Source organism: Marmota monax, unplaced genomic scaffold, assembly GCF_021218885.2.
Source record: "Marmota monax isolate L192 unplaced genomic scaffold, Marmota_monax_Labrador192_F-V1.1 WCK01_AAM20220418_F8-fsc00026, whole genome shotgun sequence".
Taxonomy (NCBI): domain Eukaryota; kingdom Metazoa; phylum Chordata; class Mammalia; order Rodentia; family Sciuridae; genus Marmota; species Marmota monax.
In genome coordinates this window covers 228,064-248,884 of record NW_026693108.1, presented here as the reverse complement: position 1 = coordinate 248,884, position 20,821 = coordinate 228,064, and the positions used below count along the sequence as shown (strand labels likewise).

General features: G+C 54.4%; 1 protein-coding gene across 2 annotated transcripts in view; it reads right to left on the bottom strand.

The window, feature by feature from the left end:
* The window catches only part of Rasa3 (RAS p21 protein activator 3), a 74,991-nt gene extending 54,869 nt beyond the window's left edge, over positions 1–20,122 (bottom strand). Inside the window, exon 1 of one of the 2 annotated variants that reach the window (XR_006854030.2) lies at positions 19,858–20,122. Coding sequence is in view for 1 of the 2 variants with exons in the window: in XM_046454791.2 (XP_046310747.1) it covers positions 19,858–19,912 (55 nt within the window). In the remaining variant the exon portion in view is untranslated. The remainder of the gene's footprint in view (positions 1–19,857) is intronic. The other variant, XM_046454791.2, reaches the window with a different exon arrangement.
* Positions 20,123–20,821: the final 699 nt, after the last annotated feature.

Genomic DNA, 20,821 nt, shown 5'->3' with positions numbered 1-20,821 from the left:
TCTCCTTCTCTTCATTAGCATGACTAATGGTTTATCAATTTTATTTATTTTTCAGAGAAATGACTTTTTGTTTTGTCAATTTTTTCCATTGTTTCTTTTGTTTCAATTTCATTGATTTCAGCTCTGATTTTAATTATTTCCTGTTTCCTACTGCTTTGGGGGTTGGTTTGTTCTTCTCTTTCTAGGGCCCTGAGATGTTATGTGAGGTCATTCATTTGTTGACTTTTTCTTCTTTGAAGGAATGAACTCCATGCACTTTCCTCTTAGCACTGCCTTCATGGAGTCCCAGAGATTTGATATGTGGTGTTGGTGTTCTCATTTACCTCTTCTAATCTCCCCCTTGAAATCTTTTGCAATCCAGTGTTCATTTGATAGCATATTATTCAATCTCCAGGTGTTGGAGTAGCTTTTAGTTTTTATTTTATCATTGGTTTCTAATTTCATTCCATCATGGTCTGATAGAATGAAGGGTAGTATCTCTACTTTTTTGTGTTTAGTAAGATTTGCTTTGTGGCATAACATGGTGTATTTTAGAGAAGGAACCACGTGCTGCTGAGAAGAAAGTGTACTTGCTTGTTGATGGATAATATACTCTCTATATGTCGGTTATGTCTAAGGTTTTGATTGTATTATTGAGTTCTATAGTTCCTTTGTTTCGCTTTTGTTTGATAGATCTATCAAGAGGTGTGTTAAAGAGGTGAAAGAGGTGTGTTAAAGTTACCCAGAATTATTGTGTTGTGACCTATTTGACTCTTGAACTTGAGAAGAGTTTGATTGATGAATGAAGATGCTCCGTTGTTTGGGGCATATATGTCTTGTTGTTATGTCTTGTTGATGAATGATTCTATTAAGCAATATGAAATGTCCATCTTTATCCCTGTTGATCAACTTTATTTGATATGAGGATGGAAACCTCTGCTTGCTTAGGTAGGCCATGTGAATGGTATGTTTTATCCCAACCTCTCACCTTCATCTTTTCCTATGAGTCTCTTGAAGGCAGCATATTATTAGACCTTCTTCTTCTTCTTTTTTTTTTTGAATCCAATCTACCAGCCTATGTCTTTTGATTGTTGAGTTTAGGCCATTAACATTTAGGCTTATTATTGAGACATGATTTGTATTACCAGTCATCTTGTTTATTTTTGGTATTTAGCTTGACTTGGTGTCTCCTTTGGTTGGTTTTTCCTTTACTGTAGTTCTTTCCTTTGCAGATTTTCATTATGGTTTTTCATTTCCTCCTCCTGGAATATTTTGCCAAGAATGTTCTGAAGTGCAGAGTTTCTTGCGGTAAATTCTTTTAGCTTTTGTTTATCATGGAAGGTTTTTATTTCATCATCAAATTTGAAACTTAATTTTGTTGGATATAAGATTCATGGTTGCCATCCATTATCTTTTAGAGCTTGGTACATGTGGTTCCAGGATCTCCTGGCTTTGAGAGCCTGGGTTGAAAAATCTGCTGAGATCTGAATTGGTCTTCCCTTATAGGTGTTTAGAGGAGATCCTGAGGAGCATCTTGCTCCTGGCTGTCTCACAGCTGGGCTCCTGAGGACACCAGCAGTCCGGAGTCCATGGCCAGTGCTCTGCTAAGATGGCCTCAGCCCTGGCTGTCCATCTCCTTGCCCTCTGCTCAGGCCTCCCTCCTGAGCTTGCCTCTGCTTTGCAGTCCAGTATGGGAACACCCCACTTTTGCTCCCCCCCATCAGAAGGACAGAAGCCTGGGCCAGGCTGAGTGGACACCAGCCAAGCAGTCCCCTCACACCTGCTGCTCTTGGCACACCATCTCCATGGCTCTCTCTCAGGCAGCTTCACCAGGAAGGGATGACCTCATAGTGCTGTGCACAGCAAGTCCCTGGAGCTGGGCAGCTATGCCTATGGGAGAACACTCTCTACCCAGGAAGACTCCGGCCAGACTCTGCCCAGTGCCCGCACCACAGGCCCAGCCCACCATCTCTGGATGAGCCACACTAGTGGTCTCTGGCCGGATTGTTTTACTGAAGAGCTGCTCTTGGCACATCATGGCTGCAGAGCCCATTCCGTCTCATGGCTGGACAACTGTGCAGAGCCCACCTGTGGCAGGCTGATGGCCCCTGGGTGTCCCAGCTCTCAGCTGCTGTATGGTGCTCTGTACGTGGCCACAGACGTCATCCCTGAGTGCACTCCCAGTGCTCCTGCGTGTGCCCAGGAGCTGTGTCTTCCAGGGACTCGGGTTCACACACTTGAGCAACTACACCCACATTTCCACCAGCAGCGGACAGGCACACGCGTGAGCAGGGCTTCCTTCCTCTAAACTCACAGCCTGGCCCCGAGGAGAGTGAGTTCCTTCTTTGGGAGAGGAGGTGCTGGCCCTGGGCTTGACCTGCAGCCCAGGGCAGGGCCTCGAGGTGAGGCTGGGGTGGAGACATGCCATTCCCCCTCCTGAGAGGCTCTACTTACTTACCAGGAGCTGCTGTTGCTATTTCTGGGCAGGAGCCCAAAATGCACGAAGAAGCTCTCTGCCAAGGCCAAGAGCCAGCTCTACAACCCAGGCCTGCCCCTCTCAGGAACCACCAGGACACGGGTTTCTGCCTCCTGATCCTTCTGGTCAGCACCACAGTCTCAGCAACTCCACTGCCGTCCCCTAGCATCATCTCTGTCCCTGCTACACAGGAGAAGGGACTGAGGCCACTCCTAACTCCAGCTCTGCTCGGTGGCAGCCACAGTGGAGCCCCATGGCAGCCCCTTGATGCCCCCTGCTGCCTCCACCACAGCCTCCACTGAGCCCCTCGGCACTTCCACGTGAGCTCAGGCTCCCCCTGATACTCACTCACAAGCAGTCGGGGGTTTATTTGAAATTCAAAAGCTTTTTGAGTCCAAGTTCATTTATGTGTTTATTTAAGTACTAGGGATTGAACCCAGGGGTGCTTAACCACCTAGCCACATCCCCAGCCCTTTTTATTTTTTAGTTTGTCTTGCTACATTGTGCAGGCTGGCCTCAAACTTAGGCTTCTCCTGCATCAGCCTCCTGATCTGAGATGTCGTCCTGGGATGACAGGTGTGCACCGCCAGGCCTGGCCCAAACTTATTTTTAGCATCTATATTGGTCTGACCTAACTATCTGCACTGGAAGGGCCATAGGCCACCGGGGACAGAGACCAGATGGTACACGTAACACAGGGTGTCAGAATTCACTGGAACAAGGAAGAAAGTAAGAAAGCCAATCAAAGAAGCTGCGGGACTCTCAACTGATTTCATCTCCCATGTGGACCCACCTTCTGTAAGGAGAAAGAGGGCACCTCCTCCTGCACCGAGCCCCTCTCTCCTCCAGGCCTCCAGAGCACCCCAGGGCACCCCCAATCTTCTGGGCATGACTCAGTGGTGTCCACGAAGTTGGGAGGAGCCAGAAATGTAGATAGGCACCTGTTCACTCTGCCAACCAGCAGGTCAGTGGAGCTTAGAGGAAGCAGGTCAGGAAGACCTTCCGAAACCCAAGCATCCATGAGAAGAGACAGAGACAGAGAGACAAGAGAGATAGAGAAATAGGGAGACAGAGACACACAGGAAAGAGAGAGAGACAGAGACAGAGAGAGATAGGGAGACAGCACCAGGCAGAGTGCCCAGCCTCTGTTGACAGAAGCTCACTTGAAAATAAGGGCACAGGCTGTGGCCTCCCAGGTGTGTGCAAGCGTAAGGGATGGCCACAGCCACCTCCCCATAGGCTCCCAGAGCCCCAGCCCAACCCTGGTGGTACCCAGTGCTGCTCCACAGCATCCAGGACCTCTGTGTACGTTTGAAATTAAGTCTTATAAAGAAACTAGCTTTCCTCTCTTTAAGACATTTTAATTACAAAATACTAGCTGTAGCCAGTTAACTCTCCACTGGTGTGCCTACGTAGGAAGGGCCCCGTCCCTGGGCCAGCCCCAGGGAGGAACAGCCAAGCCCACAGCCATCGCCTCAGAGCAGGCCGAGCCACTCTCCAGCCTCAGTTTTCCCACCAGTTTATGGGGATGGTCCTGCCTGCCTGCTGGGACGCAGCTGCTCTTCAAAGGGGTCTCTGAGTCCCTCCGGGATTACCGGGGCCACAGCACAGCCCCATGGTGGGCATAGCCCTCCTGCAAGCTTCGGCACCACCGAGCCACACAGAGCACACGCATGTCAGGGTGCAGGGCAGAGCCCGCAGCAGGGAGACAGCACCACTCAACCTGACGAGGCAGGCGAAAACCTAACCTGGGCATGCATGGGGAGCCAAGGCAGGCCCACTCTGGACACAGCACTCGTGCATGGCTGCTTCTCATGCGACCCGGGGCCACCTCCACCACAGCGAGACCCTGGAGCAGGTGGAATCCCAAGGGCTTCCCAAGGAGCGAGCGTCCTGCTCAAGTGCAGACTCGGGCAGAGGCCCCAGCTGGTGAATGGTCCCCAGGTGGTTATGACCTTAGCCTGGTCATAGGAACAGGCCTGCTGAGTAGCCCGCACCTTCACCATGGACTCACCCAGGGCAATGCAGGCTGGGCCCACTCAAGGCCCTGGTCCAGGGTAAAGTGTGGCATACAGCAGGTGCTCTCTGATGCACAGACCACTCTGCTTGGCCTTCCGTGTCCATCTGGTTCCCTCCCATCACGCCTGTCTCCAGCCTCTGTCGGTCCCTCATAGTGGCAATCTGCATCCAGCCATCAAACAATGTGGAGAAAGTCAACCAACACGCCCCAGGCACAGAAGACCTACTTCTCCTCTTTCCCAGTAGGTGAGAGCCACAGGATGCAGAGATGAGGCTGACCAGGCCGAGGCACCAGGGCCGGCTGTCAAAGCGCACACCACACAGGCTAGAGCAGGGCAGGACCCACAAACAGAGCCTGGACATCCACTGAGGCAGGAATGCGCCCGGACCTCTGATGGCACTGGCAGGCTCCTTCCTGCGGTCCTTCTGGGACCCAGGCCTTGAGACGGCAGCAGCTCCAGGCTGCTGGGAGGGCAGGTGCTCTTTGACAAGAGAGCTCCCGGCTGACAGCATGGCACAGGTCCAGCTGTGACTCACCTGGAGCACCCTCGGAGCACCATCCCTGCTTCTCCTACCACTGGTGCCACCTCTGGTGCAGGCTGGCACACCTGCAGTGCTCACACGCCCACCCGCATCCACGAAGCACAACACGCCAGACTTTCCCAGGGACACATCTGCCTTGAGGCACAGGTTCCAGATTCAGAGGGCAGGGGTTCTGGGCCCTCTGCACCCGGATGCCCACCCCACCTGCACTTGCAGAGGCCGGTTTCAGCTCCAAAGACCAGGAAGACCCACTGGCTCCTGGTGGAAGATGCCCTCTGACTAGCAGCAACAGGACCCAGGCTCTTCTGCCCACGAAGCAGACAGGCCCACTCATGGTTCTGAAGCTCCTGTCTCCTTCAGGGGCTGAGCTCAGCTGGCTCGGAGGGCCTGTGTGTGCACAAGGGCAGAGGAGTCACCCCATCTGTCCTTGAAGGTGTGGATACCACCAGAGCCACCTAAGTGAGAGGTTCAGAATGCAGACCTGAAAGCCATGTCCTTCCTGCACGCCACAGAACTGAGAGGCCACTCCTGGAAAGGGAAAGAGCACTCCTACTGTAATCAGAAAGATGATGAGTCAGGATCAACTGAAAAATGAAGGTGGGACAGAGTGGAGACCCATGGACCAGTGGCCTGGGACTGGGCCCAATCTGGGCCCACAGCTGCCATGCCCTGGACCCGGGAGAGACAGACCACAGTCCCTGAAATGTCTCTGTAATACCTGCAAACAGGTTTTCACACTTCTATACGATTTCAAATTATCAAAAGGACATTTCATGGCATATGAAAATTATGTGCAGCTTAAATGTCAGTGTCCATAAGTAAGATGGGACAGAGAGGCAGCCTGTCTCCACCGGTGCTCCATCTATGGCTGCGGCAGTACAGGACAGCCGAGTGGCTGCCAGTCCAGCTGTTCCTGACGGCCTGCTCTGGCTTGCACGGGCTGGGCTCCCAGGCTTCCTCAGTCCTGTGAAGATCTGCATGGAGCACACACCACAGATTCCTGCAAGTCCACGTACTCATGGTGCTTGCTGGGGAGTGGGAAGCCCCCTTAAAGACCCCCATGTGGCAGGGCAGGGCAACTGGCATGAGCAGACCCACCCTCCAGGTGCCATCCTAACTTGGCTGAGTGACAGCATCGGCAGGGAATGGAAGCCAACAGGAGCCCACCCAGCTCTCCGTTCCACCAGGAGAGAAAGAAGGCCCTCCTGCTGCCCTGCACAGAACTGCCTTGCGGCACCCACACAAAAGCCATCTCCACTGCAGGCTGCAGTACCTTCTTATCCCAGCCTCTGGTCATCAGCTCTTCCCACACCTGCAAATGCAGTGGCAGGGTTAGGACTTATTCCCGGTCGGCAGTGAGATCTCTTGGGGACTGTAAACCCATCTTGGTGGACAACACCAGCGGCAGCTCAGAGAAGAGAGCCCCGTACCCGGGTGCTGCTGGGGAGGAACAGGCGCCCCCTTTGCCTTTGTTCCCAGGACCAACTAGAAGCAAGTATTTTAAGTTCCGCAGCGCCAGAGCCCCCAGCACCTAAAGTGGCAGTCAGGCTCTGAACAAGACCCGGCTGGTGACAGCAAGTACGGATGACAGGAGCAAGGCAGCCCTGAAGGGGCTTGACAGCCACGAGTGCCGCCCAGCACTGACAGCTGCCTGTCACTGCAGTGAGGCTGACGGTGGACCAAAGGACATTGCAGATACTCCCTGGACATGGTAGATCAGTGGGCAGTGCTGCCACCAGAACCCAGGCTGTGGCACAGGAGGCTCAAGGTTAGGCACTCAGCCCACACTCTTCGGTCTCCACTGCCATAAGCCATACTTCTAAGTCCCAAGCAGACATGAGCTCAGTGCCAGGGACCCTAGCCACGCAAGGCAGTCCACACTCCTCTGTTAGACTGCAAACTCATCTGTGGAGCTTAAAATGAATTTCCTCTGGTCCTGTGCTCTCTATTCTGGATTTCCTGAGGTTTCCTTTATTAGACTAGAGTCCAAAGCTATCTTGAAACAGGCTCTGGGGCATCTCTGCCTCGCAGGTCTGTGGGGGAGCAGGGACTGAGGACAGGCTGGTCACTTAATCAGCATTTGTCAGCCCTGATGGCCAGCGCAAGCTGCAATTCACTGGGTATACGTGCACCATGCCCATGCCTCCTCTGACCCTCAAGTGGCTGATGCTTTGTTCACAGTACAGTCCCAGAGGAGTCTACCCCATTGTGCACTTAGTTTAGTTGTCACAGTAAGTTGTTTCTTTACCAACAAGTCTCTCTTCTTTACCAACCTTTGTTCACTCTTAACCCTTAGAGAACTTTAGACCAGAATCTAGTGTCCACCTAGGGGCCAGGAGACAGCCTCACTGCAGCCTGCTCTGGTAGTCATTTCTTGGCATTCCTGTTTCCAGACCCATCAACAGAGAGGAAGGGTGCGAGGCAGGGAGATTCCGGTATTTCGAGTGTCCATGCTGCAAGCAGTGGCAGGCCTGAACAGGAAAGGAGATTCCCATAGATAAGCTAGAATCAGAAAACACCTCAGATCCCCTGATGCTTCCCTTGCAGGGTCTGAATCACGACTTCCAGGCCCACCTAGCATGGAGGGCCACTGCTCAGTGCCACCATAGAGCAGAGCACCTGGGGTCCCAGCTGCACCACTTGGTGAGCTTTGTGGATGTGGGCTCAGCAGATGAACAAACCTGATGACTGATAGCAAGGCGAATCCCCCTGGAGGCCGCACCAGCTCTCCGTGGAGGCTGCACTGTGGGCAATAGGTGGCACTGGCTCTGAGCGGGGCAGCATGGGAATACTTCCTACGGGCTACAACACTGCCCATGGAATCACTCATGCCCGTGAGTCAGCTTTCTGCTGCTGTGACAAATGCCTAGATGACGTAGAGAAAGGTTTATCTTGGCTCACAGTCTGGAGGTCCCAGCCCGCGATCAGCTGGCCCCTGCTTCTGGCCTGTGGGGGCACAGCACAGTGGGAGTATGTGGTAGAGCTGGTCCCCAGCTGGTGCCTGCTCGGCCCAGCCCACATGCTCTGCTACGCTCATTGAGAAAGCCCACATTCCCACACGGAGTCTTTTCTACAGTCATGAACCCAGGCCGTGGCTCCCCAAAAGAAGCCTTGACCTTGAGCATGTCCTGGTGCTCCCCAAGCCTCACTGAGCTCCTACAAAGAGAGCAGCAGGATCCAGGTAAGACAGGTCTGTGCCAACAGGGACAAGTAGGTCACACGTATTAAGCCACCCTCCTTCCCATCCTAGAAAGGGACTATTGTCACCAGCCTTGTTTTATGGCACTAAAACTAAGGCAGAGAGGTCAAGTGAGTTAGCAGAGGACATGCAGTTAGTAAACTGCAGAGCTGGGTCCACCCAGGCCTCCTGGCCCCCAGTGTAGCACTGCCCCTTGGCCCTAGGGCCTTGATGTTGGGTCCACAGAATGTTGGACAGCACAATGCAGTCCACGCCAGCCATCTTCACCAGCAGATGTGCAGAGATTCACTTGCTCTCTGCCCCTGAAATGTGGAACAGCTCTTCAAGATCAAAGTCCTGGGGTCAGACACACCTTGATACCTGCAGGTATCCAAAATGGTCCACACCTCTTCTCTCCCTGCCATGTGCCATTCAGGAATACACAGGGCTTCCTGCCCACTGCTCCACTCACATCCTGCGTTGCTTATTTTTGGGGACCCTGTGCACTGTGGGTGCTGGACAGCACCCTGCATCACCTGAGTGTGTGCCAATGGCACCCCTCAATCACTAGAAAAAATCTCCAATCCCTGCCAAATGTCATCAGGGGACAATACTGCCTGGTTCCAACCTCTGCATCACAGAAGTATGCTCATCTGCACATGCTCCCCTGGACCAGCTAGTGCAGCACACCAAGGCAAGCAGCAGGCCACCCTGCCACCAAGAAGCCCCTGCTTTCAGACCCAGGGGAGGCTCACTAGGCACCTGACAACAGAAGCCTGCAAGACACCCAGGCCTCGCCTCCTGGTTTCTGAAGTGCTTGAGAGAAAAGTGACTTCCCAGAGATGTGCAGCAATGCCAGGAAGCTGGGAGTGAGGGGTTCTATGGCTACAGCTGCCCCTGGCGGGTAGCTGAGGCCCCAGGCATTAGGAGGACCCTTGGGAGTTCAGACACCAAGAGGACCCTTGGGGGCCCGGACATCAGGAGGACCCTGGGTAGGGGTGAGCCTCTCCCAGGTGTCCTGCTCTGAGGACCACCATCCTGTGTGACCCTTCACTTTCTCTTGAGATAATGAGGACTGTGTAACCTGAGCAGCACCTTGGAAGCGGGAAGACTGAGACCAAGGCACAGGTGTGTGTTCCTGGCCCAGGGTGATGCCTGAGCCCCCCTGGGCCAAGCCTGCCCCTACTCCGCCTCTGGTGGGCTGTGAGAGTGACATGCAGAGAACATGAAGCAGGGTCCTGTGGTGCCACCCATCCGCCTGCACTCCTGTCCCCAGCCCTCCTGCTTCTGCTTTCCAAGGGAAATATGCAACTGAGGCAGATCCTCCCATGCCACCGGGAAGGGGCTGGCACCCGCTCCTCAGAGCCATTGCAACGAGGGAGAATTGCACCTCAGTGGGCAGAGTCTTGGAAGACGTGAAACAGAGACCTCGTGTTTATTTTTAATGATAAAGTGTGTTCTTAATCAGAAGTGGCCATTTTATAGAATTAAAAATTAATTCCGAAGATACAGTTCTCATTACCTGTGGAAAGTTTTCAGATTGGGAAAACTTCACATTGGTGTGTTCGCACATGTATATGCATCCATGCAGGTACCCGTGAGCATGCATGTCACATGTGCAGGTACAGGCGAGCAGCCGTGTGTTATGTACACCCCGACCCCTCCCATCTTCCTCAACATGATGGAGTACTCCCCTTCTCAGGGGCCTAACACACCCAGCCCCACCCCATGAACATGTGGCCATGTGGAAGGGCTTTTCTCACCTCCAGGGTCTGTGTAGTCTGGGACCATGAGGCCGACCTCCCTCACAACTGTGGCCCCCAGCTCAGGGCAGCCTGCGGCCAGCAGGAAGCTGTTCTGAAAGGCTCCAAGGAGCAGACACCCAGATCCCCACTGCATCCAGTGCCCACTCACAGGGAAGCCTTGAAAAAAACATGACTTCACCCCCCACCCAAGATCTGTGATTAACACGTCCAGTAAAACTAGAGACCTTCACCATGGTGTGGGGACCTTAAAAGCCATTCACCCCCAATTCCAAGCTTCGTCCCCTTCTACCACTCCAACCTGGCAGCACCAATTAGCAGGCACACCCACTCTACCTCACATCATTCCCCACATCACGGCAAGCAGGTTTCCAGACAGTTCTGGGGTCTGGCGTCTATAAGCAGGCCACTTCCACCCAGTGCCTCAGCAAGCAAGCATCCAGGGCCTCGGCAGCACAAGCCAACTCTGGGGCTTTGTGAGAGGGTACAGGGTGACTGACAGACCAGCTTCCAGCAGCCCAGCCTCCCACTGAGGTCAGCGGTACGCCCTTAAAAACAACAACGCAAAACTGTGGCTCAAGGGCAGTTGCCAGGGGAGTGCCAGCCTGGTGGGCAGCAGGGCCCGGGCCTGGGAGTGGGCAGAACAGCCTGGTGGGCAGCAGGGCCCGGGCCTGGGAGTGGGCAGAACAGCCTGGTGGGCAGCAGTGAACGGGGCTGGGAGAAGGGAGAGCGAGGCGTCCGCGGTGCGTCCGCCCCTCCCAGCTGCCTCCAGCTCTTGGGAGGACACGATTTTCTGGGCCTGGGAAGGAGGCCAAGAAGGGAAAAGAAGCTTCCCTGGAGAAAACACAGAAATACACTCATGAAACAGGACAATTTTAAAATCAAGCCCCTGGCAGAACACAGTGAAAGTGGTTGATCTTCCACGGGACCCTTTATTTCTGGGAAACTCTCCACATGCTGCAGGCAGAACTGCGTGGGGCAGGAAATGACAAAGAGTAAAAGGAATGCCATAGCTTCCAGACAGACGGGGCCAGCTGGGGGTCAGGCCCCATGAGGCCCCGGCACTGCCCACAGCCCCTCGAGGGAGCCACTGCACATCACTGCAGCACAGAGCACCCCCGGGTGTGTACCGACACTCAGAGAGCTCGTGGCCTGGCAGGGCCTCTGTGCTTCCCTCCAGTAGGCATCCACATGGTCAGGAGTTCTGCACCCACAAGCTCTGGCCTGAAACAAGCTCCCAACCAGCCTTCCCTAAAGTCACCAAGGGAGGGCTTTTGTTACCAGAACCCAAGGGTCACAAGTGGCCAGTCACTCACCTGCCACTCCTGACCACTAGGCCACAGTTTGTACCTGCTGGGGTCAGTTCCGGTCATTTCTTACTAGGTATAGCTCTAACACCAAAGTTTGCACAGAGCTAAGAAGACTCAGGCTACACTGCAATAAATTCCTCTCACCTGAATTCCATGTGGTTTCCCCAGCACACAGACCAGCATGCTGGAGCTGGACGTGGGCACCTTCCAATTTATGGCCATCTGAGAGGACAGGTCAGAAACCAGTGGAAGAGAAAAGACACAAGAAAAACCCAACCTGTGAGCCTCAAACCAAAATGTGTTACACAAACACGAAACACTTAAATACTTAAAACTCAGAAGCAACTGTGGGCAAAGTCCTCAAGTCCTGGAAGGTGGAAGGGATGGTGCCCCCAGCACAGAGGCCCGGAGCAGGGCTGAGCACTCACAGGGTTCTCCGACCCAAGTGCCCCCAATACACAATCGGAGCCTGGGGTGTCAGGCTGTGCAACCAGAGAGTGTTTATAACCCCAGCTCTGTCGGGAAGAAGACAGGGGCCATTCTAAACTCTGCAATCATATGCAGCACTGACTGACTCCTTCCTGCTGCCATGGATCTCAGAAAAGGGGAAGGCAGTGGGAGCTGCAGTGAACCTTCCTTACGCCCCAGCCCAGCTGCAACATGTGCAGTGGAGATGTGCACCTCTGCCCGCAAGGGCCCCAGGTTGTGCACACACATGCACGTGCATGTGTGTGTGTTCCTGTGTGTGCATGTGCACGTGCCCATATGTGCACTGTACTGGGTACACATGATGTGCTGCCCATGCATGTGCACTGTGTGTGCACGTGTGTACACGTGTGTGCACATGAGTGTATATGCTGCACAGTGTTCATCTGTGAATGCATGTGTTGCTTTGTGTGCATGCATGGGTGCGTATGCATGTGTATGCATCTGAGTGTGCTTGCAGCAACCTCACAGGAGGACACCTCCCAAGAAAGGAAAGTAAGCCAACCCTGCCCTCCTGGCTCCTCTGTGATGCCCAAGATTGGGGGCATCCAGGGCCATTCCTGGGTGCGCATGTTGGCAGCAGGCACCCTACGAGCTTGGGGCAGAGTTCCTGCTCCTAGCATTCAGCCCCTACACCACACCCTGTGGTGTGATCCCGGGTTAAGAACTGACTGCAGCTATGAATGTTACCACTGCAACTGGAGCACACTGATGGTCCTGGAACCCACAAGCAGGCATCTTTGTGTCCTTTTGCCTCAAGGTAGTAGTCTGCTTCCCTCCCTGTGCCCTTAGGGCTAGGCTTGTGGACTGGGCACAGAACCACAACCTCTCTGCAGAGAATAGCTGAGATGTGCTAGGCCAGGGGCTCCACCTTCAGCACCACAAAGACCCAGTGCAAACCCTCAAATCTAGCGCGGGGAGTCTGGGAGGTTAGGTCAGGAAGAGAGGCAGCGCCCTTTCCAGCCCCGTGGTGGCAGAGCTTTCCCAGGACTCTGGCCCTGGAGTGGTCCGCCACATGCCAGCCCTGCAGTCTTCCTGAGAAGGGGGTCTGGAATTCCCCAGCTCAGCCTTAGCCCAAAGGCCACTGGAAAACCAACATTCCAACCCAGACTCTGAGCAAGAATCTGGCCTGGCCAGCGGCCCTGGGGTCTCTACAGTGAGCTTTCCGGAATAAGCCCCTATTCCCAGTTCTCTCTAACAACACTGTGTCCCAGTCTGACCCCAGTTTTGGAGAACCCCAGTCCAGCCAGAGTCAAAATAAAGCAGATGCCCAGAGGCTTGGGGCTCACTCCCTAGATGCCTGAGTTGACTGTCCCCCACTCTTCCTGCCCCTGCCCACCACAGAACTGTGACCTCCTCTCCTGGTGCACCTGGCCTCCAATGGGAGAAAGACACCAGAAGGTGGAGCCGGGCATCGAATTCAAAGAGAGCTATGCCCTATGACCCGGGCCTACAGGCATCCACACAGACAGCCCTGAGTGCCCTTAGGGGATGTTGCTGAGACGTTCCAGGAGATTTGAGACCCACAGTCAGGACAGGGCATGCAGGGTGTCACCCGGATGCCAAGCCCTGGCCTCTCTGCACTCCGGCTGCCTACAGACAGGAGCACTGGTCAAGGCAAAGCTCTCCTGACCGAGCCCAGTCGGCTGCCTTTAAGGTGTGGAGAAGAAAGGGCTCTCGAAGCCCGATGCTCCTGTTCCAGGGAGCACACCTGAGAAGAGCCACTACCTGGGAACACCAGGATGCCTGGGTCTAGGAGTCAGAAGTTCTCACAGGAAGCGCTGTAGCATGGCACTGGGTCCCTGGGCCCAACCACGGCTTTCTGTGAGTGTCACACTGGGAAGGCCACCTCACTCCTCCAAGCCTCAGATGAGCAGGAGGGAAAATATGAGTCCTGGCATGTCATAGCCAGAGTCCACAGCTGTCCACAGGGCCTCAGCTCAGGCAGGGGCTCCAGGCGCAGGGCGGACGCTGGGCAGGAGAAAGGTAGAGAGGCAGATGGAATCAAAGCAGACCCTCCAGGAGTGACCCAACCAGAAGGGGAAACCACAAGAGCTGCAGACCAAGATCTTGTCCTCAGAAGGAATTGAAAAAGAAGAGAACCTGAAACTAAGCCAAAGGGGGCTCTGGGACATGGGTGAGGGCCGTGGGTCAGGAGGGACCTGATAGTTAGGGAATTCTCTGTGTGGCCTCTTAACAGTGAATAAAAACTGAAGTGGGACCCACCAGGGAAGCCAAGGCTGGCCCAGTACAGCTCACACCCAGTGCCGACCAGCGGCCACCACCTGTGTTGCCTGGGCCAGCCTGGCTGTGGCTCCATCAGTCCTCAGAGGCCACACAGCAGTTCCAGAGCAGGCCCCTTGCTCTGTGTTCGTCCAGTTGCTGCTCAGAGACTGCTGCAGGAGACACTTCTGTGCATCATCTCCAACATATGATCAAAGGACAACTATCTGGCTAACCCAGCCCCTCGCCACCCTGAACGCAGCTACAGAGACCAGCTGACCCCAAAGGTCCCTCCAGGTCCAGCACCCACCTTCCAGCAGCCGACCAGCACCTGCGGGACAGACGCCCGAGTCCTTTGTCCCTCATGACCCACCTGTGTGCCCACCTGCCCCTACCCCAGGCCTGAACTTTCACCACAGGGTAACTCCTGACAAACTCCACCCCAAACACAGCATAGCAGCTCCACACCCAGCAGGCCTGGGAGTCTCCACCTGCCGCGCAGCAGGTTCAAGGCCCTTCCCCGGCAGCTTTCCAGGTCTCAGTGTCCCTTACTAAAGCACAGCATTTGATTTTGCACTTGCTTAAGTGGAGCTCCACTTTGTCACAACATTAACACAACAAGTCGCTTCAACTTATACTAGAAACAGCAACTTCTGTTAATGAATGTTAACTTCTGTTAATGAAGATCAGAGTCGTCATTAAAATCCCTCCAGACAGGTGCTATGCCACTTTGATACACGAATCAACCAAGGGCAGCAGGGACTAGGAGAGCCTTCTAAAATTGCAGAATTACGGAGAAACATACGAGGCACCCTGTCCTGGGTCTCTGCCTCCAAGTTGGTTATAGGCTCCAGAGCTTCCACCCCATGAGCCACATAGCACCTCTAAGGACACTCTACATCTGTGAACAAAAGCAGCACCTCCCACTGCCTTCAGGCAGTGTGCAGCCCACACTCGCGTCTCCCTTCTGAACACATTATGTCTGTTTAGAGCACTACATGCTGCCCTAATACCTGATGTTTGACAGCTCTGATGCAGTTTATTCCCGTGTGTGGTTTCAAATGCCTCACCAGCTCCAGAGACCCTAATCAAATTGTCCCCTGCAAATGCTCTACTCCAGTTACATGAGAATGTCCACAGATCACCTCAAGGCCTCTACCTGAACCTACCTGTCTGAGGGCTGGCTGGCTGGGTGGCCAGTGGCCCTACTCAAGAATCACCTCTCCCTCCAGCTCCCTGCACAGGTTGGTCTGAGGCTGTCCCAGATCTCACAGCCAGCACTCCACCTACTATCCACATTCAAGGGCCAGCGGCCCCCTGGCCCTCCAACTGCTATCTGTCTTGATTCTGCAGTCACCACTTCTCCTTTCCCACCCTTCTCTGCCCCCTGTTCAAATCCAAGATCACACACAAAGTAAACAGCCCACTATACTGATGCTGTCAAGAGGAGGACTCCAAAACACACAGACCTGGTCTCAGCTCCCAAGGGCCAGCATCTTTGGGCAGGTTATTTCAATGTTGTGAAGTTTTGAGGACCTCAACAAATGAGATGATATATACAAGTTACTTTAAATCTCTACCACCACCCTGAAACACACAGTAAACCCAACCTCTTCCCAGGCAAAACCTGCAGCCACAGGCCAAAGACACCCTGGCCCTAACCCTCTGCAGCTTCCGCAGGTACAGCTCAGTTATACACAGTCCTTGGCAGTTAAAAATAGCATGGGCAGCTTAGTTGAGCTCGGTTAATGGAATAGCCAAGTTAATTTTAGCATCAGAGAGCTCAAGAGAATCTAAAATCCCTGACACCAGGGACCGGGTGGCTAGCATGATACCACCTTACACTCAGGCACTCGGGGAACCTCCAGTATTACTATTATTATTACAAAATACCTCTCCTTGAGCCCAGTCTGGCTGCATGAAGATGCTGCTACAAAACCTATCCCAACATACCTGGTCCCTCCCTCAGGGCCATGGGCAGTTCTAACCCCCGCGAGGACCCTGGAATGGTGTGTTTCTGCCCCGGTGGAGGAGCAAGTCTGATCCAGTATGCCATCTGCCTTACTTCAGGCAGAGCTGGATCTAGAAGCCCTGAGCGTCCAGCCAATGGCTTGGGGCACCACCTGCAGCTCGGAGGCCAGGGCGAGGATTCCCTGCCCCCACTTGTCATTCTGCCTGACCACCCCCATGCAGTTCTCCTCTCACTGGGTCCCTCCTGCTTCTGGTGAGATCTGGTTTGTCGCCAGGCAAGGGAGAGTGCCAGTTGGAGGCAAACCAGCCCTGACCACAGCTCCTGCCACAGCACCAGCTGTCTGCCATGGCCACATTTAGTTGAATGGGTGGAGCTGTGGGGTTTGAGTTCAGATTGCCTGTGCCCTGCTTCCAATCTTCCAGCAAAGAGCAGGAGAACCCTTGGAGCACCAAGGTCCAGGGAGAAAGACAGGAGTGGCCAGAGATTCAAAGGAAGCCCAGCAGCAAAGACCAAGGCAGAGCCCAGCTTCCCAGGACCCATGTGCCCCACACAGACCTGGCTCTGCCTGCACCTCTGTGAAGGGAGAGGGATTTCTCATCCTGGAATGGCTAGGATTTTAAATTTTTATTTGTGGCTCAATGGAAACACGTTTGTGTATTGTTTTTCACTGAATGTTTATCAAGACAAGATGGCACTTTTTAAAACAAGTAGTAAATATTACGTAAAAGGAAAGTTTTGGGCAGCGAAGCTACCATACAAAGCCAGGGAGCACTGGGCCCAGGCATCAGTGCCCAGCAGAGAAGCTGTCCCTGTAGCTGCCACCATTGACCAGTCCCAACTCTGGAGAGCTCAGCTACACACTTCCTCAACATAGTGACCTCAAGGAAGTGGCAGAGGCACTGCCGTAACAAAGCAGGAATTGTTACCAGAGACACGGGTGCTTAACATTCTAAGTGTACCGAATCCTAATTGAAATGGAAAGAGACAGATTCTCCAAGACAAGAACAAAATGGCTACAATAAAATACTTAACTTCCATTTGGCTCTTCCTTCTACATCATCCCTCTGCAAGATGCAGAAGGAACAAGAAAGAGGAAGGGGAAAGGAGAGTCTTTCCATTTTCCCCAACATTAGCCTCTGAATGAGACCAAGTACTGTCACATGCTCCAAAACTAAGAACCACAGAGGCCAAGGTCCATGCCAAAAAAAAAGCTCCCCACCCTTCAGAAATGTTCTGCCTTTTTTTCTCAGCAACAGTAGTGGTAATCATGTATATTTGTGCAATTTTAGAAACAATTTTCTTCTGTCCTTTTTGGGGGTGGAGGTGGGGAGTGTTAGGAAGCCTGACAAACACTGCCTTGTGAATTCCCACCGGATACAGCAGACAACTGCCCGCCTCCTGCAGAAGGGAAATGAGGCTACTAAGGGGAAGACGCTTGCCCTTGGTCATCCCACAAGTCACAGGCAGGAAGCCAGCTTGCCTGGAGAAGGAGTGAGTGTGTGAGAGACAGAAACAGAGGAAAGACAGGGAGACAGAGATAGAAATAGAGAGAGAGGCAGGGAGACATAAGTGCAACTGCAGTGTCATGACCCCACACATTTGGTCTGGGCAAGCCAGGGAGTGGCCACAGTGGAGGTTGTACAAAGAAGCCCAGGAGCTCAGCACCCCCAGGGCATGCCGAAGGTCCTCTTTGCTCCTGTTCCACTAACAGCTTTCCCCAGGACCCGGCAGCATTCGGCTAGCAGGACAGCTGGACACCACTAAACTCCAACCTAGCTCACCCACAGTCGCTGTAGGCTTCAGCCAGCCTCTTTAACTGGGCAACACCCCTTCACATATGCACACAAAGGGGGCCCAAGTGCCTCTCCTGTGTGCACAGAAGGGGCCCAGGTGCCTCTCCTGCACCAGCCCTGTAGTTGAGGGCCCTTAAGAATGAGGAGACAGAAATGGGCCTCTTGGAGCCAGAGCACACTGGCAGGGAGCAGCTGGAGCTCGGGCACCTCTGTCCATCCTCATTATCCTCTCCCCAGAAGTTCAGCACTGCCCATTTCCCAATTAAAGACAAGAGCTCCAGCCACTGGCGTTTCACTTGCTCATTCAACGTGGGACACCAAAGAGGAGGAGAACAACCTTCTGGGGCAGCTTCCTCAAAGCTGCTTCCTCCCAGGTAGGCTTCTCACTGAGGGACAGACCCTTCCCAACACCAAGTATGGTCTGCAGTCTCTGGCAGGCAGACCAGTGAAGCTCTGTCTTTGACATTCAGGGATTTCCTTGACCTCCTGTCTTTGCCATTCTGCAAAGAAATGAATCCTCTTTAATTCAGCAACAAACACTTCCTTCTGTGCATAGTGGCTAGGGCTGGGCTAGACCAGGTGCTGAGCACCCAGTCTGAGGGCCTGGCTCCTTCTCAGCCTTACCTACTCCAAGGCCCCTCCTGCATCCCTGCCTTCACAGACTGGAACCTGGGCTGAAGGGAACCACAGCAAACCCACCCTTAAGGGAGAGGCCTTCACCTGCTCTGGCAGGGAGGACACACTTGAGGCACCTCCGGTAGAGAACAGTGGAAACTGAAAGCATATTCCAACCACATGAGTGGACACTGCTCAAAGCTCTGCAGGACTTCTGAGCCAGAGACAAAACTGTCTCAGCAATGATTCAAAAACCAAAATAAAGCTGACAGGAAACAACACGCTGACTGGGTCGCTGGAATCCCTGGGGCAGCATCAAATGTCATCAACAGCTGACACCCCATCAGCTGCTGGGTGCTGCAGTGCCTAGGCCCTTCTCACAGGGGAACAGGCTAGGATGTGGAGTGGGTTCAGTGGGGGAGAAAGGCCATAGCCCTGGAAGTCCCAGAATTCCTCTCCAAGGTAAACCACACTCAGCTCCTGAATGGCCTTGGTACACAGGTAATGGTCCCCAGAACAAGACCCTAATCTAGGGGCAAACTCCCATTTCACCTTGAAAGCAAAACACTGGGAAAAGCAAACCCTTCCTGATAAAACCAGGAAATCCTATCCCTTTTCCCTGAAAAACGCTTTCCCCAGCCCACTTCAGAGTCTGCTTCCCTTCCCTTCCCCCAGCTCTGATGGCCCAGAGTCAGGCCTCATGGGGGTGGGGTAAGCGCCTGAATGGCCGGCCTGCTGGCCAAAGCTCCCACGGTCAGTTCTCAATGGAAGGAGGAGGTGCTGGTGGCTCCTGTGACTCCCGCCTGGCAACCCTCTGCCAGAGGCTCCAAACGGCACACGGAGCACACAGACACACAGAGTCCTGTGCCCACGCACCAGCCTGCCACCCTTCCTGCCAGCAACCCCTGGGGAAAGGGTGGAGGAGTGTTCACACCCCACTGCAAGGAAGTTTCTGTGAACAGCCGCTGTGGTGAGATGCGGAGATTCTGATATCGGCAGATTTGACCCCTAACAGGGAAGCATCAGGACAGACCCACATGCGTGTACACAAGCAAGCAAACAGGGACGCACACAAAACCCCGCGCGCGCGCATTCTGCTGAACGGACGGACAAACGACAAACGTTGACAGACTCTGCGCGCACTCCTGCACACACAGATACACGCAAGCAGACCCCACGCACACTCCTGCACCCAAGACACACGCAGGCAGGCCCCTCATGCATGCACACTCAAGCACATCCAGACAGATGCGCGGTGCCGGATCTTCCGTCAGCTGCTTCGGAGACCCAGGACCACTAGGGCGCAGAACAGCACCGGGAGCTGGTCCCGCGGAGCCGTGGGCCCAACTTGGTCTGGCCCAGCCTGGCCCCGGGCTAGAAGGGCGTCTTTGAGGAGACGGCCGCCTGGGTCTCCGGTAGCGCCCAGAGGGCGCCGGGCCGGGAGGACACTTCTGGCTGGCCACAGGGATCCCGCCCCGCGCCGGCCGCGCGGGCACTCACCAATCTTGATCCTCACGCTCTGGAAGACCCGGAGCCCCTCTTCCTCCACCGCCATGCTGCGTGCCCGCGCCCGTCACACGCGGGAGCCCGCAGAGCCTCTCCCGAAGCGCGCGCCAGGCCCAGGGCAGTGCTGCCGCAGCGGGCAGGGGCAGCCAGAGTTCGAACCGCAGATCCAGACGGCGGAGCCTGGGAGACCCGAGAACAAGAGGACCTAGCCCCAGCGGAGGATCTAGGCGGCTGTGCCCCAGTGGGGCTGCTGGTCCGCGCTCCCTGCCTGCCACGCCCTTCCCGTCCGGCCCCGCCTACGATCCCGCCCATTGGCCGAGAGAGGGGGCGGGGGCGAGAGGCTCCGCCTTCTGTCCTGCCCCCTCTTCTCATTGGTCGGAGCCCCAAACGGATGGGGAGGAAACTGCTCCACCCACAACCCAGATTTATTTTTCCACTGGCGGAGCCTCGACGAGGGGCGGGGTCGGCCTCAGAGGCGGGATCTGGGGGGACCGACTGCGCGGCGTTCTCGGTGATGGAGACTGGCCTGGCTCGGAACCTGGACCACGACTCCAGGAGCGGCCTCGGCCCAGACCCGAGCCCCGCAGGTCGGCCCAAGCATCCGGACGCGCTTCCGAAGTCCGATGTCTACCAAGCAAGGGTCCCCGCTCGTCAGGCTCCTCCAGGCTCGGGAGACAAAGGGAAGGTCGCATGTGCCAGTCTATGTATAACGCTAGGTTCCGTGGGACTAAGTCGTTTTTGAGATTTAAAAAGCAAAATTCAAGGGCTGGGGTTGTGGCTCACCAGTAGAGCGCTTGTCTAGCACATGCAAGGCCCTCAGTTCGATCCTCAGCACCACATAAAAATAAATAAATAGAATAAAGGTATTGTTTCCAACTACAAATAAAAAAATATTTTAAAAAGCAAAATTCAAACATAAAAATATAAAGGAAAAGATTTCATCTGGCCCAACCTCGAG